The sequence below is a fragment of the Penicillium hispanicum genome, assembly GCF_028827665.1.
Source record: "Penicillium hispanicum strain IBT 35686 chromosome Unknown utg000002l_segment0_segment0, whole genome shotgun sequence".
NCBI lineage: Eukaryota > Fungi > Ascomycota > Eurotiomycetes > Eurotiales > Aspergillaceae > Penicillium > Penicillium hispanicum.
The window spans coordinates 86,605-114,417 of record NW_026623194.1 but is presented as its reverse complement, the minus strand read 5'-3'; the positions used below and the strand labels follow the sequence as shown (position 1 = coordinate 114,417).

Genomic DNA, 27,813 nt, shown 5'->3' with positions numbered 1-27,813 from the left:
TTTGGTCCAGCACGGAGCTTCTGCGTGCAATGCCTGTATATAACATAATAGAATATTCTCTCGGCTCGTAAGTTTCCATTCTGTTTGCCAGACCACCTATAGAGGATAAAGGGCTATAGATGACTTCGAGAAAGCATTGCCTCGAATCTGCAGCTATTACCTCAAAACAACGTGAGCAAAGAGGACCGGCTGGCAATATGTCCAGCTAGATGAAGTACAGAGTCACTGGCCAGTATCTCCAGAATTGGCACAGTGCTCTCCATGGTCTTTGATATCCAGTTGCGAAGCTCAACAGCTACATGTGAATCGACACCGAAATCAGAGAGTGGACTGGACGGTTCGATCCTCTCAATAGGTATACCAAGCTGAGAAGCCAATTTTCCGCTAAGCGCATCAAGTATAACAGATGTCGCTTCATCCTGGGTTTTTGAACTGCGCAGACCATCACGTAGGACTTCAGTGGTGTCATCAGCCCGGTCCAGCTGTTCTTGGCCTTGGAATCGTCGTCGGAAGTGGGAGAAAAGCGGCGCGTCGAAGTTTGCGAGAGACTCCCCAGCTTTGTACTCTCCAAGTCCAGTCACAATCTGCGACCTTGTTGCTGTCTGTGGCTGGGTTATTGCTAGCTGCACAAGCGACAGGAGGGTTGGTGTCTCGGTGCCCTGGAATCCTTGCTCTTCCATTTTGGCGGCTAGATCCGTGTTCTCAGCCAGATATCCGACATCTGTGATGGTCCCAAGGTCTATAGACACGGCTGGTAGACCTAAGGCATTCCGATAGGCTGCGAAGGAGTCCATGAATGCGGAGCCGGCGGCGTATGCGGCCTGCGTGGCATTGCCGATGACGCCACTAATTGAGGAAAGCATGACGAAGAAGTCCAAATCAGCAGGCAGAGCTCGATGTAAATTCCAGGTTCCACTATGCCTGGGGCGGAGAACACTGTTGTAGTCGTCCGCGGTCATTTTCTCAATATGAACATCCTGATGCTTTTCAGCAAATGCAGCTGCGGTTAGTTTCCGTGGCGTAGGCATGCATACCTTTAGAACCATAGCTCCATGAATAAGCCCTTTGATTGGGGGTGCAGTCTGTGATATGTCTTGTACCATTTGGCGAACCTGAACTTCATCGGATACATCGCAGGCGTATACAAATACCTGGCAGCCTTTGTTGCGCAGCTCCTGTACCTTTGAACGTGCTGTGTCTGTGGATAATCCGCTTCGATTGAGCAATATCAAATGCTCCGCTCCGTGATCTACCATCCAGAGGGCGATTGCGCGTCCAATTCCTCCGAGGCCACCGACAAGAAGGTATGTCGCATCTCTTTTGAACAAATCGCTGGAAGTATTAGGCAGTTTGACCTGAAAGATGTGAGATGCTGTTTTCACAATCAACACCACACAATCGGCTTACATGGACAATCTCATTGGAAACTGCACTCAGCGTGATGTGTTTCTCAGAAGATAAATTGTGAAGCGCTTCCCGGAGTTCCGTGACATTATGCACTGTAATTCTAGAAGGGCCACGTAGTTTGCCTTCCCGGATAAGGCATATAACCTTAGACCAAAGGTTTCGAGCGAGTTCTGATCTGTCTCTTAGTAGTTGAAAAATGTTGAATGTCGAGAATGAGATGTTTCTTTGGTTCCAGGCCATGTTGTATTCCCAAGCAGGTTCATCGTCAGTGTTACGGAGCTGAATGAATTGTCCGAATGAAGAGACACATTTACTCAGCATCTGGAAGTTCTTGCTGCTGACAGCAGAGGATGTAATTACCAAGTCAGCACCTTTGCCATGAGTTGCACGCAAGACATCTTTGACGAGCTTTGTCTCTCCGGTGACGAGTATTTGGTGTTGAGGAAGACCAAACCGGCGGGACAAAGTTTCTTTCTGAGATGAAGTGGAGACGATAGCGAGTACTCGCACATCCTCCAAGCAGAAAGTTTCAAGCATGGCCTGCTCGCACCAACTGGCTGCATCATCTATCAGCATAGTATGATTCGATTCGATCCTTGCCATGTAGTGGGTGATGTAATATGCCACCGAATAAGCCAAAGGTAGAGATGCCGCCAGTTCGTACGGCATGTTGTTGTCAAGCTTCTGGAATGCTGATGCATTGTCATGATAGAAGCTCCTGGACGTGCCATTCCCAAGGCAAGCGACTCGGTCACCCACTGAAATGCTATCAACGCCAGGTCCAATTGCATAGACCCGCCCGCTACATTCGATGCCGACGGGAGTATCAACTAGTTGCTCGTCCATGGTCCGGTTGAATTCCCCTTCACTCAGACCAAAAGCCAGTACTTCAATGCCCACGTGCCCCTCTGGCAGCTCTGTCAACTGCGAGTCGGCAGTGAAACAGGTTCCGACATCCCCTGTGGTAGTTGTAGCCGTTCTTGAAAGGTAGACTGGCTGATCTCTTTCTCGGAAATACTGCTCCGTCTCAATCTCGAGCTCGTTGAGTTGAGCAAGATCTTTATTGATATCCGTCCGCTCGACGACCCGAGGAATAAAAATTTGCCCGTTCCTCTCAGCATATTCTGTGTCCTCATCTTCGCTTTCCTTTGCCAAAAGTCGGCTCTTTATCAACTTGAAAACAATTTCAGCGGCTTGGATCTCTGGCAATGGATTCCTTCCGTCGAAATCAAGAGTGATAATCTGCCTGACTCCTGACTCGGAGCGAGCTGTCCTGGTGAATCCGACAACAAGTGCTGATTCTGGGTTTGTAGAGCCCATGGCCCCCCCTTGCGTAATCCACAAAGCTCCCGCGCTTTTCAGAACTATCTCCTTCAGCTTTTCCAATTTCAAATCATCGGGCTCAATCAGCATATTGGTCTGCATATCGCTGAAGACCACACAGATCTTATCCCTTGGATCTGCGTGAACAAGATTGGACATGGTTACCTCACATGAGGTTTCTTGGAGAAGGCTGTGCAAGCATTTTGTCAGCTCTTGGTTGCGTGCTTCGTCTCTGATTATCAAGATCTCTCTATCCAGTAAGTTTTGATCAGCCTCGGGTCGAGCAATGATGAATGTATCCGGCCCGAGGGTGTGCTGATTATCACTTGATTTTGCGGGACTTTTTGTCGTAAACCCACATCGGCTCAGCGCTTGATCCCATTCAAGCAGTCCCATGCGAGTTTCAGATGGTTTGCCTGGACCACTTGGATGCCATTTGTAGAACACAGTTGATAGAGCGGCGTTCAGTGCCCCCGGCCTTGAACTGAAAGGGTCAATAACGAGCAGGTATCCAGATGGATTTAGAATCGAGTGGAATTTGGAAAGTGTGGCTTGGAAAGACTTGACCGAGCGCAAACCGTGGGGAATAATGATTATGTCGTATGAGTGTTCTTCAAATCCTTGCTCGGGCAAATCCCTTTCCATATCCAGCTTTGCATAGCTCACCCATTCCGACCATGGGGTTAGTCGGAGCTGGGCGTGTTCGATCTCTGATTCAATTTGATATGCAACTACGAATTTTCCAAATTTCAAAGCTCTCTTCTCGCCGCTTGTCAGATTTTTCAATAGATGTTCCAGAAAGATAGTGCAAGATTGCCCTGTTCCGTCCCCGATTTGGAGGATTGAAATGCTCGGTTTCTTATGACAGATTAGACCCAGGTGATCCGCTGCTGTTCGATATGTACCGTCTTCTGAGATGGCCTCCCAGTATGCACTCCAAAGTCTATCTCGTGATTCGAGAAATTCTTGTATTCCGTCTTTGAATATTGTAGGAAGACATTCTCTGAGAGCCTGGAGCAACCGTGCCATTGGCTGTGATAGTATAGTCTGGTCAGCGTCCAACTCACTTTCGATGTCCAGAGCTGGATCAGGGTTGCCGTATTCTTGAAGGATGCTGCCGAGGTCAGACAAATATTTGTGATGAATCGAGTCAAGTTTCTTCTCGTTCCCATTGAGCGCGGATACAGTATTGCTGATAATAAATGCCGCATGGCAGTCGTGGAACTCTCGTGATTTCGATCCTTTTGCGTGCCTATTTGGTTGGTTCTTGCAGGAGTTTAGCGCATTGTTTAGACTCATGAAGCCTGGATCTATTCTCCACTCTATGCCATAGGCAATGGGGGTCTCTTTCTGTCGATCGGGGTCATTTGACATGATCTCTAGACGAGCACATCTCATTCCATCAATTGATATCTGGGGTTTGAGCTGCTGTGATATCTCTCCAGCGGTACCTGATGCGAGGATAGATGCAAGGATCTCGCCCTGAAGCCCCGGTCGAATACAGGTGCAGACAGCCAAAATGGGTCCTTTGGACGGAACTTTCTGGCACGAAAGACTCATTTTCTCCACATAAACTGGAATAAAAGGGCCCTTTTCAAGGGGTATAGCTTTCGGCAACGCAGCAAAGACGCTGTGAAACAGACTGTCCAAGATGTACGGATGTATTGAAGGCGGATTCTCGAATTTCATTGGAATCGCAGCCTCGGTGTTCGGGATAGAGACCTCGGCGAAGCACATGCCTGTTTGCGTTGCATGTGCTGAAGTCAGATTGGCAAATGATTCACCATAGTCCAACCCCACCCGGTGCAGCCGTTCATACAGTTGATTGACATCAATTATGGAAATATCATGTGCCTTCTCTTCGGATAGCATCAAGCCAAGAGAATCGAGCTCAGGAATGGCGATCTCATCAGCGTCCCCGGGGGACCTCTCAACCCCAACAATACCTGTACAGTGCTCGACCCATCTGTTGTCTTTTGAAACAGAATATATGTGGAACTTGTGTATAAGTTCGGACTCGAAGCTATTTCCTTCAAAAGGCTGCAGTGATGTTATGATTTCAACATCGCCAGTCTCAGGAATAATCAAAGCTGACTTTATTGAAACTCTGTGAAGAACGACTCCTGCGAGTGTTGTTGAGTCTTTTACCAACTGCATGATTGCCTCAATAGCCATGCTCAAGTATCCCGCGGCAGGAAACACGATATCTGACTGGATCTTGTGGTCTGCAAGCCAAGGGATTTCCGAGACGCGTAAATGGTTTCGCCAACGAGGCTCGAATGGGCATGCAATATTGTCCGGTGCACCGAGTATCTCAGTGCGAGGGTAGTCGCGATTCCGAAAGGCGCTGCTTAATCGCGGCTCGGCCCAATAGGAGCGGGTGTGATTCCAAGAATACGGAGGCATGTCGACAACCAGTCGAGGCAGTCTTTCTTTTTCTGTATCTCCCGAAATATTGACGGCTTGAAGATTCAGTGGATAATTTAGCGAGGCCAATGTTGATATAGCATTGAGCGTGGAAGATACGGCATCGGTGTTCCGAGATAACACGCTAGTGTAGACAATGTGGGCAGTCTTAAGCTTAGCGTCCGCCTGTAGGATTTGCTTCACAGGCCCAGAAAGAGCGGCATGGGGACCTATTTCAAGAATGCAGTCCACGCTAGCTTTTCGAGCTGCCCCGGCGCGCTTTGCATGTCTTCTTGCGTAATGTATCGTTCCAGACCGCTGGCTGTTGGTTTCGAAGCAAAGAGTCCTGAGCGAATCATCAAACTTCACTTGACCCAGCAAATTGGCAACCCAGTACTGTGGACCAAGCTCCTCTAACTGAAGCTCAGTACCAGTGACAGAGGAGAAAAAAGTGGTGGAGATGGTGGCGAAGCGGTCCTCACATGGGCGTATGATTTCTATCGATTGTAGATATTCCTCCGCGACAAGCTCCATGTGATGAGAGTGATACGCAACATCTACTGCCAAGCGACGGCTGAATATTGGTTTGTCTCTCAACTGTTGCGCCAGATCGTCGATCGCTGCCTCGTCTCCAGACACGGTCACGCTTGACGGACTATTGATGCAGGCAACAGCAATCCTCCCGGATGATATATTCATTAGTAGTGAGTGAACCTCATCAGGTGAGGCTCCTATGGCCATCATGGCACCGCGTATGTTGTGGGTAGTTAGCAGGTTGCTAGCGGCCACGCCTCGGTAGTATGCCACCATGATGGCATCTTTCATGCTTAGAGCCCCAGCTGCGTATGCAGCAGCAATTTCTCCGCTAGAATGCCCTGTAACTGAGTTTGGATATAGATCCCAAGATGATAGAAGGTCAACAAGAGCAATCTGCAGAGCTGAGCACACTGTCTGGCTAACGGTCGGGTGACTGAGCTGGGAATTGTTCGTTTCTGATATTTCGTCTAATCCCTTTTAGTCCGCGAACACCTCGCTACTGCAGTTCATGAAGCGGTCAACCACGTACCGTAAATTCGAAAAGATGCACCCAGTTCAAGGAGAATCTGGTCCATCTTGGAAACTGACTCCTGAAAAGCAGAGTATGTGTGGAATAACTCCTTCCCCATACCGGGCCACTGGGCTCCTTGGCCAGTAAATACGTAGGCTAACGCTGGCCTCAATACGGAACTTCGGGGGTTGATGTTATTTGAAAGCGATGAAATCACATCTCTCAAGGAATCGCCGGTCACTGCAGCCTTCCACATGAATCGGGATCGGCATTCATTCAATGTGAAGGCAAGATCGGCCATGAAGTTATCGTCGACCTCTTCTCCTTTGCCCAGTAAATATCCACGCAGGCTCTGAATTTGCGCCGAGCAAGATAGTTCGTCAAATCCCGAGATCATGAAAACGCGATGCCTGCGAGTTGTAATTTTGGAATCTCCATTTGGTTTGGATAGCTCCTTACGGAAGCCGTTGGGTCTTCGATACCACGATTGGAGGCCACGGCTGTGAAGATAACCCAAAGTATCTTCCACAATGACATGCGCATTGCTTCCGCCATATCCAAAGCTATTGACTGATACCCGGTGTGGTCCAGGGGATTCCCATGGCTCCGGCAGTAATTGAACCTGAAAATGTGAGCATGGGAAATGATGAGAACCTGTCCGGGCTTACAAACCTTCAATCTCCATTCTTCAAGTGGGATACGAGGATTGAGGGTGTCAAAATTACGAATCGGCAAGATCAAACGATTCTCCAGCATCAAAACTGCTTTGATAACACCCGCTATTCCGCTTGCACCCTCGAGATGTCCAACATTTGTCTTTATGGAGCCAATTCGTACCGGCTTGTCAGGGGAGTGGCCGACACCAAATACGCGCGATATAGCGCCTGCCTCAACTGGGTCCCCGGCTTGGGTACCTGTTCCATGGGCCTCGATGACTTCCGTTTCGCTCGGGCATAGACCAGCGCGAGCGTATACGTCTCGAATCAATGTCTCTTGCGCAGTTCCACTCGGCAGTGTGATTCCAGGTGTTCGACCGTCTTGATTGGATCCAGTTCCTCGAATAACAGCTCGAATCGTATTCTGATCACGAAGTGCGTCAGCCAACGGCTTCAGTATGAGACACCCCACGGCTTCGCCCCGGGCGTAGCCATTTGCTTTCTCATCAAATGTATAGCATCGCCCGTCTGGTGAAAGAAATCTGTGCAAAGGATGGTCACTAGCAGCCCCCTTGGTCCGGAGACAGACACATCTTTACCTCATCATGCTCATGGTAGACATGAACTCATGGCTGAGAATCAGGTTGACACCAGCTGCGATAGCCATGGACGCGTCACCAGTCCGGATACTCTGGCATGCAAGATGCAACGCAACCAAGCTCCCAGAGCAGGCCGTGTCAACAGTGACACTGGGACCTTTCAAATCGAAGAAGTAGGACACTCGGTTTGAGACCATAGCACGAGACTGGCCAGCATTTGTGCATTGGTACATTGGCACACATTCGGGATCGCGCAGAAGCATGTCAGTATAGTCTGCGCAAAAGGATCCAACAAAACAGGAAGTCTTGCTGCCCATGACTTGGGTCAGGGAAATACCACCTGAGATGCGTCAGTTGTCGTAACATTTGGGTCCTGGTAGAGATTACCATTCTCCAAGCCTTCATAAGCGACTTCAAGCAGCAGCCTCTGTTGTGGATCCATGGCCTGTACAACTCAGTCACTAGTATATTCTTGCGGGCATGAGAGGCAATCGTACCGCGGCCTCGTCACTAGTCATGTTAAAGAAGGGGGCATCAAACAACGAGATATCCTCGTCGATGAAATGGCCACCCTGCACATTGATCTAGTTCCACAAGCGCGTCAGCAGATCCAGAATATGACTGTGGTGCTATCGATTCTCAGCTCCTTACCGTGCCATGGCGACCGTGGTCAGGATGATAGAATGCCGCATTATTCCAGCGACTTTCCGGAATAGGCTTCCACCCTTCCCGTCCTTCTACGATCATCTCCCACAGCCTGGGAACATTCGTGGCATCTCCGGGTCCTCGAAAGCCCATTCCCACGACTGCTATAGGCATACTTGCATCGGCAAAGATCGACAACTCGTCCACCGAAGTATCTCCGGGTCCCAACTCCAAGGTGGTTTCCGTTGACGCGCACTCTGCCGGTAGCCCGCAGCTGGTGGCATCGACGAGAATAGGAATTTCGTTCATATTGTGTTGTCGGCATTCGAGTAGCGAGGATGCACTGCTGGCTGAATCGAAATGGGAATCTGTTGGGGGATTCTGTGTTGTGCGGTGAGACCGGAGTGAAAAGGGAGGAGACATGGCATCGTCGAATGGATGTCAAAGTGTTTATGGTGGCGGACACCAAAGAGGCAGCAACGGACTCTGTGCAAGGTTGCCGCTTCGGCTCATTTGTGAGGCGAAAGACAACATGATTCTCACAACGCCGTGAAAGTCGCCGGCTGGGAATTCCAAAACGCGTCGCACAGGCTATGGACGAGGTATAATTGCCATAACAGTAGAATTCAGAGACTTCAATCGACTATGGGAAATAACATGGGTCTCGTCACTCTCTGTCAGAGACTGCCTCCACTCCGGTTCAACTCCCTGGTCTTTCTACACCATGTACGACCTCACCAAGTCCCTGAAACTTGAATCGATAACTTTCGAATGGCAGAGGCCATGATAGTAACATTCTTCCGGTCAATGGGAATATCGTGTCCCTTTCCATGGACAACAAATGTGGACCGTTGGGGGCCACACAACTGATGTAGAGCTAGTGAGTAGTCAAACAACGCATCCTTGGCCCCCGCGATATTCAGACAGGGGATGGTGATATATCCCTCCATATCTGAGTCGATCATTGGCTGAGATCCGGGGTCCATATGAAACGGCGGGAGAGAGTTTACAAAGATTGCACACCGGAATAGTGGCGGTTCCTGCGGCAACATTTTCGCATGGTGAATTAGAAGCCCGGCGGCCAGAGTCCCGCCATGCGAGAAGCCCAGTACGCCGTCAAATGGGCCGTGGAGGGCAATTGTCTCGTACAGCTGCTCATATGCCTCGAGCACGTCTGATTCATCCATGTCTTCGGGGGAAAAGGTCCGTGGGAAACGATAGTAGCTGTAGTACGGGCCATCGTAGAAGCCAGCGATGCCCGGCCCCGGCTCCGAGTCGACTTCGCCCTCGAGGAAGTGGAAGGTCGCAATATTGTCTCGCTGAAGGTCGCTCATGAGCCCACCTGCCAGCGTTAGCACCGGTTGATACAATGTCTCAAGTAGACTAGACCTCCCGTACTCAACTGAGAGCGCAGAATCTACCTCTAGGTTAGTAGCGAACGGCGAGTCTCCTCTTTACCACACTAACCTTCTCACTCGTTCCCCAGCCATGGAGACACAGCAGGCGTAGTGGCATGTCCTCGCAAGGGCAAGATGAGAAAGTTGCCGAAAATATTCTTGGACCTTGGCTCGCTTGGTCACCTCGTCATGCTGGGCTTCCTCAGGCAATCGTGTAAATATTTATATCGGTCATGGAGCCTGTTCACCGAGCCACATCGACGAGCCGGCATTCTAGCCGGTCATTTAGTAGGTAGTAGACTATCATGAGCTGCATGGGCTGAAGCTGTTGAAAAAGAAAAGTCACCGTGGAAGCTAGAACTGTCAGGGCCTATCTATGGCCAATGCGTCGTACAGTTGGCGCCCGCGGCCTTGGCAGGTCGATCAGGTAGATCAGACATGACAGTAGCTATGTCCGATAGCTCGCATGGATGAGACTGCCACTGCATCCCACGGAATCCCAAAAACCAGTGGCAGACCGGCTCAATTGGCGCTGCCCACGCAAAGTTGGCACTGGTACACGGCGCCGTGAGGTGTGCCAAGGCAAAAGCGCCGATGACGTCGTGAAGGCAGAAATGGAATTCTCCAGATCGCGATCGGCTCTCTACGGCAAAGTCGCACTTCGTACTCGTCTCTATTTCGTTCCACCGAAAAGCAGAATCTCCAATCTGCGAATCCCCCAATTGCACCGGCTGCCGCATCCACCATGCCGTGGTCCTTCGCTCTTCCGCAGGCCATTTTCACCTCACCGCTGCTCGCGGTCGCAACGCCCATCGGGGCGGGCACCGCCGTGGCGCTGCTCACAAATCGTGAGTGATAACAATCTATGCATCGCCCAGTAGGGTTTTTGCTCCCCCCTCCCTGGCACACCGCCGGCGCTGATATCGCGGTGGATCTACAGGGAAGCGAAACCGCCAAACCTACGGCGAACTGCGCCAACCACCCTTCAACCCTCCAGGATGGTTGTTTGCGCCGATGTGGACAGTGCTGTACGGAATGATGGGGTATGCCTCGCACCATGCCACGCAGACAGCGGCGGCGTCCTTCTCACTGGCGGTGCGAGACGCCAATGCGCGCGCCCAGACCCTGTACACGAGCCAGCTTGTGCTGAATTTCCTCTGGATGCCACTTTTCTTCGGAGTGGGGCGGCCAGCCGCGGCGCTGGGCGATTTGACCCTCCTTGCTGGCAACGTGATGCTGTTGCTGGCCAATTGGTGGACGGCGGACCGCACGGCGTTCTGGTTGATGACTCCGTACTACGCGTGGCTCGGGTATGCTGCCTACCTCAATGCTAGCATTGGGCATCTCAATGGCTGGCGGCTGCCGGAAACCAAGCGCTCGGAGTAAGGGAGAGGGCGAAAAAGGAGGGAAGGAGGTGGGGGGAGTGATAAACTTGGCAGGGATGAGGAGGGAGGAGAGATGGGAGACGTGATATCAGGACACATCAAGGCACATCAAGGCACATGAGGAGGGGCGGAAAGAGGGTGTCATAGCTTCCAAAGTTTCGACAATCTCAAGATTTTGACCGATTTGGCGGCATGCGAGAGCTTTAGCGGCGTTGGAAAAAGCATCAGCTGGTGTGCGCCGGGCCCACTTCCTGCTAGTGGCGTCTGCACGATCTCTGCACTGTGATTCGTAATGCGTTTCGAGTTCTGTTTCTGCTGCTTCTGCTTGTTCTGCTGTTTTGTCTTTCTTCCTCCAGGGCGTGGTGGGGCGTGTTTCTATCTATAACCGGGCGGTGCGAGAGCTCCCTTTTTTTCCCAGCTCTCGATGGGCGATGATCCCATCCCGGTGGACCATGGCGCTGTCATATTCCTAGGATGTGCTGCGAGGATCATCGAAGCTCAGGAGGTGGCTGTATTCTGCGTATGTATATCATTGATCTTCACTTCACGTCTCCTGGACCAGGGGCGTGGACCCGGGATCGACGCGGTCGGATAGGCCGAAGACAAGTGCCTGATTGTGGATGGGATAAGGCACCCAAATTTCCCTGACACTCGCCGGGTTAGCCAGATAAGCACAATAGCTCGCGGGGCCAGGCCCTGATGGCCGCGCCGTTCTTCCCTAGACTCACCAGGTCGGGAGGAACAAGGAGGAATCCATGGACAAGGTGGTTCGAGCCCACCTCAGGCTTGGTGCCACTGACTACTGTCAAACTGGATCGCCACCGTGACCCACCACCCGACGGAGGATGATGTGTGGTGGTACGCGTGCAGTCTAGAAGCAGTTCGAAACTCATACCCAAGCGAATCACGAATCATCTGCGAGAGCGATTTCATCATTCGTCCAGGGGGTGGTGGGAAGAATGGCGACGCGCCGGGGGTGATGACAAGACAGAGTGCAACCCGAGTCGAAACTGTCCTGTATAGGGCTCGGGCCAAAAAAGAAAACTCTGCAGGGGAAAGCCCCAAGCGACAAATGAGACGCGGCGGGCGTGTCATGCAGGACTATCATTGATATTTCCCGCCAACTAGACTACTGTAGGAATATCTTCCAGAGTCTGTATTCCATATCTCAAGTGGATCCGCGGCGATCCTGATTCTAGACTCCCGCATCTGGAGTGGACCGGGTGTTCTCGTCCATTGTTCTGCTTTCTGCTTTCTGCTTTCTTTCTGGTTCTCTCCGGGCCGAGACGTCGTTCATTGCGACTGTGTTCAACCCCGTTAGCGTGGGGCGTCTTGACTCTTAATAGACTTTGGCCTCGCTCCCCTCGCCTTCTGCTTTTCCCTTCTCCATCTACACACCTCTCGTCTCTTGATCTATAGCCCAATCCCGCGAGCAGTCCAGGCCGGGGAATCCGCGCCCTTGCTTTAGCTCTTGATGTCCGACCCAATCCACGCCCCTTTCCCCAGTCCCAGTGAAGAATACGCCGAATACCCTCTTGCGCCTCCCACCAATCCCAGCAGCCGTCAGAGCCTCGAACGGCAAGACACTGCAGACGCACACCAATACGATGCCGGGCTGCACGAGCCCGAGCCCGAGCCTGTGGTCCAACCTCAGATTGAGCCTCGGCTGCGATCACCACGCGTGCGCTTCCACTCCATCAGCCATTCCATCAGCAATCGATACCGTCCTGATCATGCCGATGACCGTCGAGTCTTCTCCGATCAATCCGACACCTCCCAATACCCATTGTTGCCGCCAGCCGAGCTGAACGAAGTTCCGCTGTCCGGAACCGTCACCCCGCCGGCTCCCGCGCATTCCCGCCACGGCCTTGCAGGCGGCCGCCACCCAGACGAGCTGTATTCAGCCATTTCCGAGAAACCAGATCAGGTCGAGCGGACAAGTTCCGCACGCGAGCGCTTTCGGGCTGCCGGCCAGCTCCTGCGCCAGAAGACCGTACATTTGACCGAGCGCCTCGGTCGTCCGCCGGACGAGGGCGAACCGCTCAACGCTTCCTACTTGCCCGATGACTTCGAAGGCGGCATCCCCCTGGAGGAGCTTCAGGCACGACGGGCCCGCCACGATGCGGACCGCCTGCATGCCGTGGAAAGCGGCGAAGAACCCCATGAGGCTCCGCCCAGCGCTGAGGCCCATCGCCTGGTGCGCAGGATGACTCAGGTGCAGAACAACCTGCGGAGCCGCAAGCCTCGTGGCGCCTACCAGCGATCGGGACAAACCACCCCCGAGGGAATGCTGCGGGACTTCGCCGCGCGGCGTCGATCAAGCGGGTTGGCTGGGGGCAGCGGCATTCTCTCTCAGCTGCTGAAGCTCCATGCTACTCAGACGGGCGGCTCATCGCGCCCGGAAAGTGTCATCACTGATGATTCGGATAGCGAGACTCAGGTCTCGTCGGGCGCGACGACTCCCAAGAAGGGTTCCCTGTCTCCGTCTCTGCCGCCGTCCGGTGCTGCGACGCCGCGCAGAGAGAAAATCAAGTGGTACAAGAAGTCGGCTCACCGGTCGACCTCGTCCCTGGTCAATGCCTCGATGAACCTCAGCAGTGCCAGTCTACCGACCGGTGCGGCGGAGTCCATGACCCCCGGGAAACGTCCGAAGAAGAGCAAGCGCAGGACTCGCCTAGAAGATGAAATCCGAGTGACTGTGCATATTGCAGAAATCATATCCCGCCAGCGTTACATTATGCAGCTGTGTCGCGCCCTCATGCGGTATGGTGCACCTACCCACCGTCTGGAGGAATACATGCAGATGACTGCCCGTGTCCTCGAGGTGTCGGGTCAGTTCCTCTATCTCCCGGGCTGCATGATCATGTCGTTCGATGACCCCACCACTCGCACCGCTGAGGTCAAGCTCGTACGCATGGTGCAGGGTGTTGATCTCGGTCGGCTTGCCGACACCCACAATGTCTACAAGAATGTCGTGCACGACCTGATCGGCGTCGAGGAAGCCACTCAGGAACTAGACGAGATCATGGCGCGCAAGCCACGCTTCAACAAGTGGATTCTAGTTGTGATGTACGGGCTGGCCAGTACCACGGTCGGTCCCTTTGCCTTCGGCGCTCGTCCAATCGACATGCCAATTATCTTCTTCCTTGGTGCACTGGTCGGGATGATGCAGCATGTAGTTGCTCCCCGCTCGGTTTTGTACTCCAACGTTTTCGAGGTCACCGCTGCCGTTCTGATCTCCTTCCTCGCGCGCGCTTTTGGTAGCATCCGGGTCCACCATGACGGTAAATCCGAGGAGCTATTTTGCTTCTCGGCGCTAGCCCAGTCGTCTATTGCCCTCATTCTCCCTGGTTTTATGGTTCTGTGTAGCAGTCTGGAACTGCAATCACACCAGATCATCGCCGGCTCGATCCGCATGGTGTATGCTATTATCTACTCGCTCTTCCTTGGGTACGGGATCACCGTGGGAACCACCATCTATGGACTCATGGACGGCCGCGCGACCAACGCATCCTCATGCTCGGGCCTTGGCGTGTGGGGGTCGACGTACCTTCAAAAGTTCCCCTTCGTTGCCATCTACGCGGCCTTCCTGGCCATCGTCAACCAGGGCAAATGGAAGCAGATGCCAGTTATGGTCGTCATAGCCGTGGCAGGCTATATCACGAACTACTGGAGCACTACCAAGCTCGGGTCCAACTCCGAAGTCGCCAATACCGTGGGCGCCTTCACGATCGGAGTCCTGGGCAACCTGTACAGTCGGCTATGGCACGGACACGCTGCCACCGCCATCTTGCCTGGTATCTTCGTGCTCGTGCCTTCCGGTCTCGCGTCTAGTGGCTCTCTGATCGCCGGTCTGAATTACGCGAATGAAGTGCGGCATAATCTCGATACTACTGGCAACAGCAGCACCGCCACCACCACGACGGATACCTCCGTTGCCAGCCTTGGTTTCGGTATGATCCAGGTTGCCATAGGCATTACTGTTGGCCTGTTCATTGCGGCCCTCATTGTCTATCCTTACGGCAAGAAGCGCACTGGTCTGTTCAGCTTCTAAAGCCGCCTTTCTTTTTCTTGTTTGAATATATTCTGGAACATACACGGTCATCTTTTCTGATTTAATTCTCGGCCTTCGGCATTTTTCTTATGTTTCGTGGGATATTGCTCAGCGTTCGACCTTTGCATGGGAATGGAATGTTATTTAGCGTCTCTTGTCTACTGCATTCGGGAAATTCATGTTAGAGCGTTGCTTTCTGGGATCATCATTACCATCCGGTTATCATAATATAGACTACAATTTCAACCATGGGACACTGCATTCTACACATACCATCCGGCTAAAATGCTCAACTGTATAAATACCTTCCACATCATCGACTCAATTGGTCTATCCGCTACCACTGGGCCGTCGCCTCCCGTAGATGGAACTTGGTTCACTGACATATTCACAGTGCAAGATCATTCAACTCAATCTCAGCCCCATTGCCCCATCAGCTACTAAGATTGAATGACTACATCTACGATGAATACTTTGCTTTCCTCTAGTTTTGACAATAATTATCTTCTGTTTGGGAGGCTACCTCGAACCCCAATAGTTGGCTCTGATCGCGTGGCGACTCATGTCGTTGTATGTCACTAGATTTATCTGTTGATGTCTTCGAAGAACGTATCATCTAAGCGGGGTACAAGGTGAGAATGACAATGTCGTGATCACAGAAATTACTAGAACCCCTGTAATCATTGGCGTATCAGTCAACCCCGCTTCGTCTCAGACCAATAAAGGCAATGCACTCGACTACTTCGGACACTTCGCCGACAAGCGGGCGACAAAATGGCCGAGCGGCATCTGCCGCCCGATAAGCAGCCCGTCTGACCAAGGGAGAATACCCCCGCCTCATTCCGGCAAGGAATCTGAGCACATCGATCTTCTCGACAGTTGGAAAAAGGAAATCGGTGTTGGATGGGCTGAGAGAATGAATCCCTCATTGCCGGTCCCGTCTTCGACTCTGTCCATCTGGCACCGTACGACACGCTCGTTTCCTCTTCTACATGCGAATCGCACTGCTGAAGTCCCAGCCTCCACCAAGTACCTTATTATCGGCTCTGGAATCTCAGGGGCGCTGACAGCTTGGAAGCTGGTTGAAAGCGGCACCAAGCCCGAGGACATTGTAATTCTCGAAGCTCGCGAGGCTGTTTCGGGGGCGAGTGGGAGAAACGCAGGCCATATCCGCCCTGGTAAGTAAACATCTAGTCCGGCCAGTGCCCCGTTGCTAATTGCTTTCTCTGACTGTGATTGCTAGATTCATTTCGCGGGTTCCCTGGCTATGCTGCAGTCCATGGACCCGAACAAGCCAAGAAGATCCTTGCGAATGAGAGAGTCGTCCTGGAAAAGGTGCACGAGTTTGTGGAAGCAAACCATGTCGACTCCGAGTTCAGATTCACAAATACGTTTGAAGTCGGACTCTCTGAGAAGTTCGTTGAGAGGCTAGCAGATTCCCTGGCAGCACTCCAGGCTGCCGGGGGCGCGACCTCGCATATAAAGTTCTACCAGGGCAAGGAGGCAAAAGCCAGAACAAGGGTCCCCAACGCGTTGTGCGCCTATGAGTGGCGTGCAGGAACCAATCATCCTGGAAAACTCGTCCAGTGGATCTTGAACGACTTTGTCAGTAAAGGCGGCAAGCTATGGACGCATTGCCCTGCAACAAACATCGCCAAAGCTCGAAGCTCGAATACAGCCGGTCACCGATGGGAAGTCCACACCCCACGAGGTATCGTCGCGACTGAGAGTGTGATACACTGCACGAATGCTTATGCGGCCTACTTGGTCCCAGAGCTGAGGGAGTTTATCACCCCACGTCGGTCGCAGGTCCAGTCATTTATTCCACGGCTTTCCCTGTCCGGCGAAGATGCCTTGAAACATACCATGGCTCTCAGCTACGGAGCGGAGGAGTTCTTCTCTGTGAATTCCCTTCGCGACGGCACAATTGTACTTGGGGGCACGGGGACAAGAGACGCCTCGGATCTACCTGATGGTCTTATTACGTTTGACGACACCGAATTCAGTGAGCATATTGCGAGAAACAGCACGCGTGAGTTTACACAGTTGTCCCAAGAGCCGGACAATGTCCCCCTCCGACACGGAGAGGGCTTGGATCACGCGTGGACCGGAATCCTTGCCATGACTGCTGATCGAGTACCTCTGGTCGGCCACATCGAGGGACTCGAGGGCCAGTGGATCTGTGCTGGCTTCAACGGCCACGGTAAGTGCTCTCGGCCTTGCGGCTTGCCACGTAGACCAACTGACCCATTTACTCGATGGATAGGAATGGCCAAGGTTTTTACCTGTGCCCCCGGGCTGGTCAAACTTATAAATGGCCATTCATGGAAGGAAACAGGTCTGCCCGAGTGTTTCCGATTTAGCAGAGCAAGAATTCACAAGTCGGTTAATCCGCAGGTGAGAAGTTCTTTGTGAGTCATAGAAATTTGCGAAAAGCGTCTGAGCGTTCTCGGGGAAAGAAAGCTTTTCAATAGAGAATAGAGGACGAGGCACAGGTCTTTACAATTGATCCTGAACGATCTATGTTTCCGAAACCTTCCAGATAGTTATGCAATACCATCTACAGCCTTTCATGTTGCCATCCGGTGCTTGAGTCCCGCACAGTGGACTGGAAAGTTCAGAAATCCATAAACAGACGGCACAGCTCCTCAAGCTGTATGAATTCGATGGTAATCCTCAGTCTGTGAGAAAGTGAGTCTCGGAATATTTCAGCGCACCTGGAGAATCGATGCGATGATGCAGCTATAAGCGGACGCTACTAGAAGCAACGGAGTGACGTGTCCGCTACTATACTTGCTTATACTCGGAGACGAGCAAATAGAAATACAGAGACCGTGGCTTGGATTCCTTGAATGAGCTAGCTATCTCACAGGATGGGCCGTTGCGCATTCTACTATTCCACTGAACCCATCCGATGAAAGTGGTAAGTCGGTCTGACCGAAGCATGATGCACATCCAGCCACAAAGAATTCACCCATAATCCCATTCATACCTTTCCCCGTAAATCATTTCTCTGTAACGTTCAGTCAGAAAAATGACGACCTGCAGATCCCTGCGATTTCGTAGTTCGGAGAAAAGGGAACCCATTCTCCTCGAACACATGGCCAAAGATCTTTTTGTTGCCACACCAGCGATCATCAAGACATTTGTTGGCCTTGTTGTAGACAATCCGGGCCTCTCGTTCGGCTTGTTTTGCGGAGAACAGACTAAACCGACAGTCCGGCTGGTAGACACAGTCAATAGCAATCTCTTTGACAACGCCGGTATCGAATGCAAGCCGAATAACGGCCTTGCCTTTGGCCACAGCCTTTTGCGGCTTTCCCTCTGGAGAAATCCATTCCAGCGGAGCTTCGTCGGGGCCGTACAAGATGTACATGATCAAAGACGACCTGTCGGCGCAGATGTGAAAATCAAATTCACTACAGACGGCCCAATCCTGCTGCGACGACGCGAAGCGCAAGCTACTAGTGAACGCTCCGCAAAGTACAGGCAGCAGTCTGGTAGTACGACCTGCAAGTGCCCCGATTTTCGAATCATTGACTGGTTTGATCGGTGTACGCTTTCTGGGGCCGACCACCGACCCAGTCGGGCTAGCAGAACGCTTTCTCTTGCGGCTGCCCTGGGGCTTGTTCAGTTCCCTAGTTTCGCGCCTTTTGTAGGCCCAGAGATGTTTCTTGGGCTTCCAGCCTACGCGTCGAAGGTGCGGATTGAGATACCAGCATTGCGCTGGTGTATGGGAGTGGCCCTCGCAATAGGCACACTGGTTCCGCTCGTTCAGCTGGGGCGACCGTTCGCGCCAGCTCTTTGCATGAGCAGCCGCGGTTACGTTTGGTGGTGGCATATGCTTTTGCTTTGGAGAAGACCCTTCCAGTCTGGGGATTGTCTGGGATGGTGGCTCTGGTGGAGCCGCATCCTGCGCTCCACGGGATTTGGCATCCTCGAGGTGAGCGATAATGCTGGCACAAGTGATTTGGAAATCCACAAGGTCAAATACTTTCCAAAGAGTCCCACCAGTAGCCTTTGACTCCATCTCCGAGAGAATCGAGGTCACAACATGCCTGTCCATTCCGGCATCTAGCTGGTTCAGGAGAGTACAGAGCGCAAAGTAAGGGTGAACGTTGATCTGATGGCCCTGCAGACGGTTGTATTGGTCCTGGAAACTGGCCACAAAGTTCCTTGTCGACCTGTAGTCCGATCGCTTCACTGAGGTCAGTCTGGTAACTGCATGAAATCCACGTAGGCTTTCTTGCTCTGAAAGACTCGCTTGGCCTCGTCGATGAACTCGTCCGCTAGCTCCAGCCGCTTTCCCTGGCGATACACCTTCCAGCGTAGTTTTCCGGAAATGCCTTTCATCAACCACTGTTGTATCTGCTTTGAAAGATGTAACCAGTGCTCGAGCTGCGGGTTCTTCGTAAAAGGTCTTGGAATTCGGATGTCAATCAGCTTGTCCAGGCCTTGGGTCTTCAAGATCTGCACCACGGATTCAAGCCATGCACAAAAATTCCGTGTGTCCTGCAGGACGTTTTTAATCTCCCGGAGAGTCACTTTGTGAGGCTCAGGGAGATTGAATGCCTGGTCAACCAGGCTGCCGTCCGAGAAGGGGGCCCAAGGCCGGTTGCTTTGAGCTGGAGTTGCCATGTTTCTTTTTCTAGCGTTGCTGTTCTGAACTTCAGATGAAGGGCTGTAGGAACCACATGTAGAGGGCCTTTCGAGCGGTGTCAAGCAGTGTGTCGTTGAGAGACGTTGTGGAGGGCGTTGTGAGGGAGGGAGAGGGAAAGGTGGGAAGAAAAAGGAAACAGAACGGTCTCAAGCACTGAAGGCTGTCACCGTGAGATGATTCTCGTTCACTCAACCGCGCCAGGCGCAGCTAAAACAGGGGGTTGCATCTATATCAATATTCATTACACTCTTATCTCATTTCTCATCTACATTACAGCATTGTCGCAGTCCAGGCGGCTTACCGCACCAGAACGCCGCGGTACCTCATCTTCCCATTGCGCAAAGTCTCCAAGGCCTTTTCCAGCCCACTATGGGTCAGGGGGAATGTCATGCTAGTGGGTGCAATCTTCTTGTCCGCGGCGAACTGCATCAAGGACCGCAAGCTGCGGCGAGATGCAACAAGGGAGCCTTGGATCCGAATGCCCTTCGTGTTCATATACAGTAGCGGCACAAGGGAGGGTTTGAAGTCCACAGTCAACGGATAAATCGAACCGTGAATGTCCATCAGAGGGATGAGGCTATAGCAAGTTAGCAAAACCCATAATGGAAACATATCCACCCAGAGACTTACGATTTGTAATCGACAGAAGCGCTGCCGCACAGCAACAGATGATTGACTGGTTTAAAATCCTTCAACTCCTGGCCGGATCGGTAGACGTGATACTCTGAGGCGCCGAAGCTGAAGGCTTCTTCACGTTTCGCCTCGGAGCTGGACAGCACAACCACATGGCATCCAATGGCGGCGGCGAGCTTAATCGCCAAGTGCCCAAGGCCACCAATGCCCATGATTGCGACGCGGTCTGTGGGGCGCACGCCATATTCTGTGAGCACCGTCCACACCGTCCCGCCAGCGCACATCAATGGCGCGGCATCTGCGGAGTCATAGCCATCAGGGATGGGTACGACGCAGCCGGCGTCCCAAACGGCACCTTCGCTGAGAGAGCCGATGTCGTGGTCATGGGATCCGTATTCTTTCTTGTTTTCGCAGTACTGATCCCATCCTAGTTTGAGGCTGGTCAGTTCCGACAGTCTGGTCGTGTCGTGAGTCTTCTAGGGGCCCTCACCACTCAAGCACTTGTCACAGGTACCACACACGTAATGTGTGTAACCGAATCCGACGCGATCTCCCACCTTGATATTCTTGACGTCATTTCCGAGCTGCCGGACGATGCCAATGCCCTCGTGGCCAAGAACCTGGCCGGACTCCAAAAAATGCTCATCCGTCCCACAGAGGCCGGAGTGTGTAGTCTCGATGTAGACTTCCCTGGGCTGCAGGGTGCGAGTTGTCTTGTCGACGACGATCCCGCCCTCCTTCGTGCCGCGGAAAACTTCGAACGTGATGCTCATTGTGCAGAGGTCGATCGCAAGGCAAGTGAGTGCAAGGAATTGCGGTGCACTGAATGGTGAGTCGATGTTGCAAAACGAAACAGATGCGAAGAAACATCCGCTATTTAAACCACCCTGGCAAGCAACCCACACTCCTCCACGATAAGGCCGGTTTCTTTTTCTCAACTTGCTGCGCAGAGAGACGCGCCATGGTTCTACCGCACATCATTCCCCATCCCCAATGTGGGAGCGAGGAAATTCTTAGTGGATCCTCGGCAAGCTCACTCCAGTCACCGTGGAAAACGATCTCCCGCAGAGAGGAAAGTTTCTGCTACCGGGCAAGCCGAGAACCCAGGATAATCAAATCATATTTTGGTCAATCTGATTCGGGCGGGCGAGGTGCGTATGTGGTGTAACTGATTGTGTAGAGTCAGAGTTCTCGGAGACTAGCGACGATCTTTCCAATCGATCACGGTCGGAAATGAGTCGACGACGGCAGCAAAATCCATGACGTAGGGTAAGTTTCTAGAGACTCTCTTGGACCGCGGTTGCTTGCCCCTAAATTCCCCAGCAGGGTAGAGAATCTATCGGGGGAATTACCGCGTTTAGAACCGTTGGGACTCAATGCGACGCAGATGCTGATGTGGTCGCGCAGAGAAATCGCATGTTGGACTGGATCGCGACAACGAGATTGGCTTCCCAACAAGAGCGATCAGGGACACTTCTGACATCTACGGATGCACCAAAGCACTAGGCCTTGTCCGTTGTTAAAACTGCCAGGCGACCAGTCTTTCAATGGAAGCAGGTGGCCTTACCCGCCAATCCCGATGTTAGGACAGATGACCGCCATTTCGGGTGAACCACGGCCTATCCACCATGCAGGCTAGGCAATAACTGATTCCTGCTGCTGGGGAGCTTGTCCTCGGCCTGTGAAGCGATGGAAAGAGCCCATTTCTGAGTTTAACCACGTCAGTGCACCGGCGATCCAGTCTCCCCTTTCGCCAAACACCCTGCCCTGCGAGAGCAATGGCGATGCCGTCCCGATACTCTGGAACAGCCATCCCATGCGACAGGGGTCGGAAGACGAAATGGTTTAGCACAACGGCTTTGGCCCAGAATCCATTTCCGCTGGCAAAGCGCTTGTTCAGCTAAAAATGCCTTTGCTCCCGCCATCGCTAACGAGAAGATGCGATTCGCGTCCGTGGGTCGTACGGGCGTACCCGCAAGTCAGGGCAACCCACTTGCCGCACTGATTGCCTGTCATTTCACGAGAGACAATCCAAAGGCCAGTTCCGTCGTGCAGGATAAGGAGCGGAGATGCATAGGCTTCGACCACCGAGTCTCTTCTGTAGTCGCCAATTGCCTCGAGTTGTGTGTCAGTGCGGCGCTCGAGCGATGGGATCATAAGCGATGCTGGATACAGGAAGGATCGTCTGCTGTGTGTCTGTGTGTGCGCCATCTCTCGAGTGTCTCCCAGTGAGGACAAGACTCGGAGGGACAAAGAAACGAATGGGCACAGTTCTAAGTGAGTAGCGAGCATCGGAGTAAGCATGCGGAGTGAAGAAGACGAATGGGAGGACGGAAGTCAAGCTGCCAAAAGCCCGAGGCCCACTGGGCTCACTCACTCTTCGCTCCCCTCAAATACCATCTCCAAACCCCACCTGCAAACCTCCCTCCTGCGAGGCTTTGATCGAACCAAAGTCTTGTCGTTTCCACGCTGTTGATCCACGCCCGCAGCCATGCCGGAGGAGGAACATATCGCGGTTGTAAGTGCGATGAGTCTCCCATCGTCGCAACAGCCGGCTTATTGCCACCGTCGCTAGGACCCCGACTATTATGCGTCGCATGACGCCTATGAGCCCAGCGACTTCCAGTCGTACGTGCCGATGATCGCTGCCACAGCATTGCACTGACCCGTTTTGACTGACAGGGAAACCACGTCTCTCGCTTCCTCGATCTATCGGGGGGTGATGGAGAATGGCCGGCGGTATGTCTGCAGCCCGAGTTTTTTTGTTCCTTGCGAAAGACGCTGATCAGCTTGCGCCCAGGTATCAAACCATTCGAGAGGGTAAATACTGGTAAACGAGGACCGCACCTGTTGCGCAGTCAGAGACAATGCGATCTAACAGCACCCAGGGGTCCTTCTGATGAACAGCAGTTTGAAGCACTAGAGGCCGGGTATTCATCACAGTCGGGATGCTATGCCACTTTCGACGTTAATTGACCATCTCACAGTCACCTGTCGCAACTCGTTGTTGACTCTGACACGGCCAATCCGTTGTTCCAGGCACCTATCAAAGAGCCAAAGGTAGTGAGCGGATCTTTCTCGGTCGAGGAATGGTTGCTCATGCGAAACAGCACGTTTTGGATATTGGTACTGGTCGAGGCAGCTGGGCAGTGTGAGTGATCTCGCTTTCATGAGGCATCAGGACTTCCGCTGACAAGGCCAATCAACCCTGCAGTGACATGGCAGACATGTTTCCCAATGGTATCTCCCTCCTGGATCTGTCTGTGATGCGCCCAGGGCCGTGCTAACCTCCCACCAAGCCACTGTGCGCGGAGTCGATCTTTACCCACCACCCGTCGACTGGATGCCGCCCAACTGTGTCTTGGAAGTGGACGATGTTCTTCAGCAATGGACATGGCGTGAAAAGTTCGACCTCATCCACATGAGTATCATGCTGGGCGCATTCACACCCAAGGAGTGGACAACCGTGTACAACCAATGCTACGAGTAAGCCATGCCCGTCGCAACGGTGAATTTGTACGCCCAAATAACCATGGTCCGTGCCCAGCAATCTCGAACCCGGCGGCTGGATAGAACAGTTCGAAGGAGGCTGCAGCCTCCACGCCGACGATGACAGTCTGCCCAAAGACAACATCCTCCATACCTGGGGTCCGAATATCATCCAGGCGGCTGCAAATTCAGGCCGCCCCGTGGATACCCTCGACACTATGCGAGATCAGATTGAGAAGGCGGGATTCGTTGATATCCATGAGAAGCTGTACAAGTGGCCCATTGGACCGTGGCCGAGGGACCCACTCCTCAAGGAGACTGGTCGACTGAACCACCACATGTGGAAGGTTGGCATGGAGGGGTGGGCCATGTATCTGCTCACCAAGTTTGGACATCCGGAGCCGTGGAGCAAGGAGGAAGTTCAAGTCTATGTGGCCAAGGCCCGCGCGGAGGTGCAAAACCCCCGGTACCACATTTATATCCATGCGTGAGTATTTCTAGCAAATACGCTTCAACCGACTCGCCGAAACCGCGGACTAACCTTTCACTTGTCAGGCGGCGCATTTGGGCCCGCAAGCCAACTGAGGAGGAACTAGAGAAGAATGCGCAGACCGAGCTGACCCCGACTGCTAGCCAGCTGGCCGGAGAGTCCTCCAAGAGAAATGTCTGATCAGTGTTCTTCTGGGTGTATATGAACTGCTGGGGAAGAGCAGCGTGGGATTATGACGAATGGTCATTACCAAATTCTAGGGGGCGATAACAAAAAAAGAAAAAGAGAAGCGTCCTCATTCCCTCCCAGAATCATTGCCTCTGTACATATTGCCGACCTCCAGAAGCAGTCATGTTATTGTATCCACCCCGCCGGTCTTGCATTAGGTCCACGTAAGTTGACCGACCATCTAGACGGACATAATCCCGACCGGACCTATCCAACCATGCGGGAATGATAGTATGAGAGGTATTTTGGCGGCTCTCCCGCTCCAGACCAAGGGCTTGAGTTCCCTCTGTTATTTCACGCATCTTTCGCTCTCTTCTTTGAAAAATCGCCTGGTTTCTCTCGGGCTCTTCAGGATGTATCTTGATGAGGCGGGCCTTCTGCTTGGCGATCATGCCTGGCTCGTTTGGGACCGAGTCATCACTCGCCTCGTGGGTTTGCCTTCTCTCATATCATGGCTCAAAGCTGAACTGCGAAAGATAGATTCAAACAAAAAGTGACATTCGACAGAACCACGCGAATTGCTAGGGGTGCTACTATGGCCCCTAAGAACTACCTAGGGCGGGCCTGGGCAGTATGATTCGCTGACAAGCGCCCGGACAATGGATTTCCCCTCCCTATCCATGGAGCCCCTTCCCCCATCTTTTGCCAAAAGCGCCCAACTCTTTCGTCCAAAGTCTATGTCGCCGTCACGGAAGTCCTTCAACTAGCCTGCTGGGAAAGCATTGCACCATGGGATACAAGCTAAATGACTTCGACGTCTGGTTTGACGACGATGAATTTATTGGCACAAAAGTCTCTTTCCCCTCTGGTTCAGTATGGAAGCTGGAAACCAAAATAAGAGAACATGCATATCAACAGCATCAGAGAGATTGCGAGGAGTTAGGCATCAACTCTGAAGCACGCGGTGTGTTCTGCTGCTCCAAGGTGTCTGGGGATGGCCCACCTACCGCCGTCATCAAAATTCGGTTGCAGTGAGTATCCTCTGACCACATAATGAGACCACGGACGTTGTAGTGTTCTGACAAAGTCCTCAGAATTCCGTGGTTGAAAACGACGAGAAAGAGGTCCGATTTTCGTGCGAAGCAGGCCGTCTCCGAGATTCCTACCAACTTCAGTTCAGAAATTGAAGCTCTATCCTGCTTGACAAAGGCCCGCTGCTCCAGCACCCCTTCTTTGTTTTCCTACAAAGTGGACAAGCAGTCCCATGAGGAATGGGTTCCAGGAGGCTACAAGCTCTATATATTGATGGAGAAACTGTCCGGTTCGGATCCGTCAGCTTTATTTTTCAGTGGCCAGATGTCCCTTGCTGAGCGGGATCGTCTAAGAAGTGCCTTTAAGGCCGCATGGCTGTAAGTCTTTGCTTTGTTCTCCGATGTGTTCAACTGCCCCACGTCTCTCTCGTGGTTCCTGGTGTTTGGATCATGCAGAGGACCGGCTGATGCCATTTCAGAGAGACAGTTCGTAGTGGAGTTGTCCATACCGATGATGCGATGCGCAACCTCATCTGGGACAGTGAAGGTAACAAATGGTAAGTCCCCTCTCTGTCTAGCACTTTGCGACTTGGTTTACTAGGGCCTATTCTGACTCTGTTGACAGCTACCTAGTTGACTGGGAGTACTGGAGCAGGCCGAGTAAAAAATCTGTTTGGGTAGACCGTCTCTATATCAGCTGGAATCTCGCACAATCGGGGCCGTCGAATGATTATTTTGATATGTCCGATTGGGTTCTGTGAATATCTAAACGAAGTAGGATCGAAGCTAAGGCGGTGAAAGTGCGGTGTTGCTGCCTCCATAATTCTTGCCCCAAAGCTTAGCATCTAGTGACCTATCCATTACTTCAGCAACAGCGAACCAACTTGAATCTTGCACACTAGATTTCCATGTCTTTATTGTGTTAGGACCGGCGCTGCAAGGCGGTCCGATAATATGATAAAAGGATTAGAATGAAGAAACCAGTGACTCGATTCTGAGTGTAAACTAATCGCTGGAGTGCTATCTGTGTATACATAGGGGTGTAAATCCCTGCGCGGTACGGCGGCCTATATAGATTATAGGTATATACGGTATATAGGACTATAGAGACTATATATACGGTCCCTATAAGGGCCGGGGTCGTAATATTATCCCTCTCCTTCGAGGGCCTATGTCCTTGTAGGTCGATATAAGGGCTTTTTTCCTCTAATTCCTTACTTCTACTATAGTAACTAGCATCTTTATAAGATATAGATCTCTTAAGTGTAGTTTATTTATAATCTTAGTAAAGTAAATAGTTTCTTTATATCGCGAGTCCTTTTGTAAAGATTATCTATATAATAAATCTTTATAGTATTAATCTATCTTCCTCTTTATCACTATAATATCTAATATAACTATTTCGAATTAGCGACTGCTAAATGTACTATTAAATCTAGTAATATTATAGTATATATAATATATTTAGCGATTTTAGTATATATAGGGGTATATATATATTATTAGTCTTAGTAGGATAAAATATATATACTACTTAGTCTTTTAGTAGGCCTATCTTATAGTAAGTTATTTAAGTCCTTTTTAGTAGGTTCTAATACTAATTGCAGTATGGCAATCTTTGCCGCGCCTCGTTTATTGCAAAGGGTCATGGTACATTCTACCAGGTGAGCTGTCAGCTACGTACCTAGGCAGCTTTTATTGGCTTATACCGTGGCGCCTGTGGCATCGCCTCCCCAGAGGGGACACTCAACAAGCCAATGAATTGTGGTTAGTGCCGAAGTCAAAAGGTTGGTGTCACCTGGGTTGCCAGTCAGTTGGAGGATCCCACTTTTCTTCTCATCCAGCTCCATTTAGCCGCTTCACTGTTAACCTAGAGGATTGAACTTGGCCTATATCTTATCTTCGATGGAATAGAGTATCAATGTACTGTCTGTGAGAGGGATTTTGCTTCGAAAGGCGCACTCTATGTATGCTGCAGGAACACATCCCGATATAAGTGGTGCGAGAGGTGCTGTTAAGTCTTTATTTTAACAGCATCGAAAGATATATATCTCAAAGTGCCTAGCAGATATAACTTTTGCCTACAATATTTACTGTTATAAGATTTTGGAACCCTTAACAAGCTTAAAACCCACTTAACTAAATATTATCACTTCTGCTTAGACTGTAACCTTTACTATTAGTCCGCTAAGAAACTTAGAGAGTATAACGTCGATATACATAACTTGCGTGTTAAGTGCGAGAGGTATTTACGAACAAGAACAACTTCGAAATAGTATAAGGTACCATAATCAATATTGTGCGTTCGATGCTGACCTAACTCTCCAGTATCAATAGAAACATTAACCTCGAATGATGGAAAGCTGCAGTTACTACAAAACCTTTAAATCCTTCTCCGGAGTTCTGATATATCTTGAGTCTA

General features: G+C 51.6%; 9 protein-coding genes across 9 annotated transcripts; 5 read left to right on the top strand and 4 right to left on the bottom strand.

Annotated features, from left to right (window-relative positions):
* Nucleotides 1-161: 161 nt before the first annotated feature.
* On the bottom strand, nt 162-8,393 carry N7459_001822 (putative polyketide synthase; the record flags this gene model as incomplete). The annotated part of the gene is made up of 8 exons (XM_056941007.1): nt 162-1,355; nt 1,408-6,140; nt 6,203-6,806; nt 6,857-7,382; nt 7,440-7,779; nt 7,827-7,884; nt 7,937-8,023; nt 8,091-8,393. The coding sequence occupies 8 exons, from the start codon at nt 8,391-8,393 to the stop codon at nt 162-164; spliced, it is 7,845 nt and encodes a 2,614-aa protein (XP_056802862.1).
* Nucleotides 8,394-8,818: 425 nt separating this feature from the next.
* On the bottom strand, nt 8,819-9,599 carry N7459_001821 (putative DUF341 family oxidoreductase; the record flags this gene model as incomplete). Its single annotated transcript, XM_056941006.1, has 3 exons — nt 8,819-9,426; nt 9,483-9,501; nt 9,552-9,599. 3 exons carry the CDS (start codon nt 9,597-9,599, stop codon nt 8,819-8,821), a joined length of 675 nt encoding a protein of 224 aa, XP_056802861.1.
* A 627-nt stretch (nt 9,600-10,226) lies between these two features.
* On the top strand, nt 10,227-10,867 carry N7459_001820 (TspO/MBR family protein; the record flags this gene model as incomplete). The annotated part of the gene is made up of 2 exons (XM_056941005.1): nt 10,227-10,329; nt 10,422-10,867. 2 exons carry the CDS (start codon nt 10,227-10,229, stop codon nt 10,865-10,867), a joined length of 549 nt encoding a protein of 182 aa, XP_056802860.1.
* A 1,473-nt stretch (nt 10,868-12,340) lies between these two features.
* N7459_001819 (threonine/serine exporter family protein) lies at nt 12,341-14,920 on the top strand (the record flags this gene model as incomplete). Its single annotated transcript, XM_056941004.1, has 1 exon — nt 12,341-14,920. The coding sequence occupies one exon, from the start codon at nt 12,341-12,343 to the stop codon at nt 14,918-14,920; it is 2,580 nt and encodes an 859-aa protein (XP_056802859.1).
* A 715-nt stretch (nt 14,921-15,635) lies between these two features.
* On the top strand, nt 15,636-17,329 carry N7459_001818 (NAD(P)/FAD-dependent oxidoreductase; the record flags this gene model as incomplete). The annotated part of the gene is made up of 3 exons (XM_056941003.1): nt 15,636-16,098; nt 16,164-17,123; nt 17,187-17,329. Coding segments are annotated over 3 exons (1,566 nt in total), but the record flags the coding sequence as incomplete, so codon positions are not given.
* Nucleotides 17,330-17,942: 613 nt separating this feature from the next.
* Nucleotides 17,943-19,558, bottom strand: N7459_001817 (uncharacterized protein; the record flags this gene model as incomplete). Its single annotated transcript, XM_056941002.1, has 2 exons — nt 17,943-19,073; nt 19,157-19,558. The coding sequence occupies 2 exons, from the start codon at nt 19,556-19,558 to the stop codon at nt 17,943-17,945; spliced, it is 1,533 nt and encodes a 510-aa protein (XP_056802857.1).
* A 319-nt stretch (nt 19,559-19,877) lies between these two features.
* N7459_001816 (NAD(P)-dependent alcohol dehydrogenase) lies at nt 19,878-20,986 on the bottom strand (the record flags this gene model as incomplete). The annotated part of the gene is made up of 3 exons (XM_056941001.1): nt 19,878-20,157; nt 20,211-20,640; nt 20,704-20,986. 3 exons carry the CDS (start codon nt 20,984-20,986, stop codon nt 19,878-19,880), a joined length of 993 nt encoding a protein of 330 aa, XP_056802856.1.
* A 1,718-nt stretch (nt 20,987-22,704) lies between these two features.
* N7459_001815 (class I SAM-dependent methyltransferase) lies at nt 22,705-24,372 on the top strand (the record flags this gene model as incomplete). The annotated part of the gene is made up of 9 exons (XM_056941000.1): nt 22,705-22,731; nt 22,789-22,841; nt 22,896-22,952; nt 23,072-23,143; nt 23,201-23,276; nt 23,324-23,364; nt 23,490-23,699; nt 23,761-24,189; nt 24,258-24,372. The coding sequence occupies 9 exons, from the start codon at nt 22,705-22,707 to the stop codon at nt 24,370-24,372; spliced, it is 1,080 nt and encodes a 359-aa protein (XP_056802855.1).
* Nucleotides 24,373-25,149: 777 nt separating this feature from the next.
* N7459_001814 (uncharacterized protein) lies at nt 25,150-26,152 on the top strand (the record flags this gene model as incomplete). The annotated part of the gene is made up of 4 exons (XM_056940999.1): nt 25,150-25,391; nt 25,455-25,769; nt 25,871-25,948; nt 26,017-26,152. 4 exons carry the CDS (start codon nt 25,150-25,152, stop codon nt 26,150-26,152), a joined length of 771 nt encoding a protein of 256 aa, XP_056802854.1.
* Between the last annotated feature and the right edge of the window lie 1,661 nt (nt 26,153-27,813).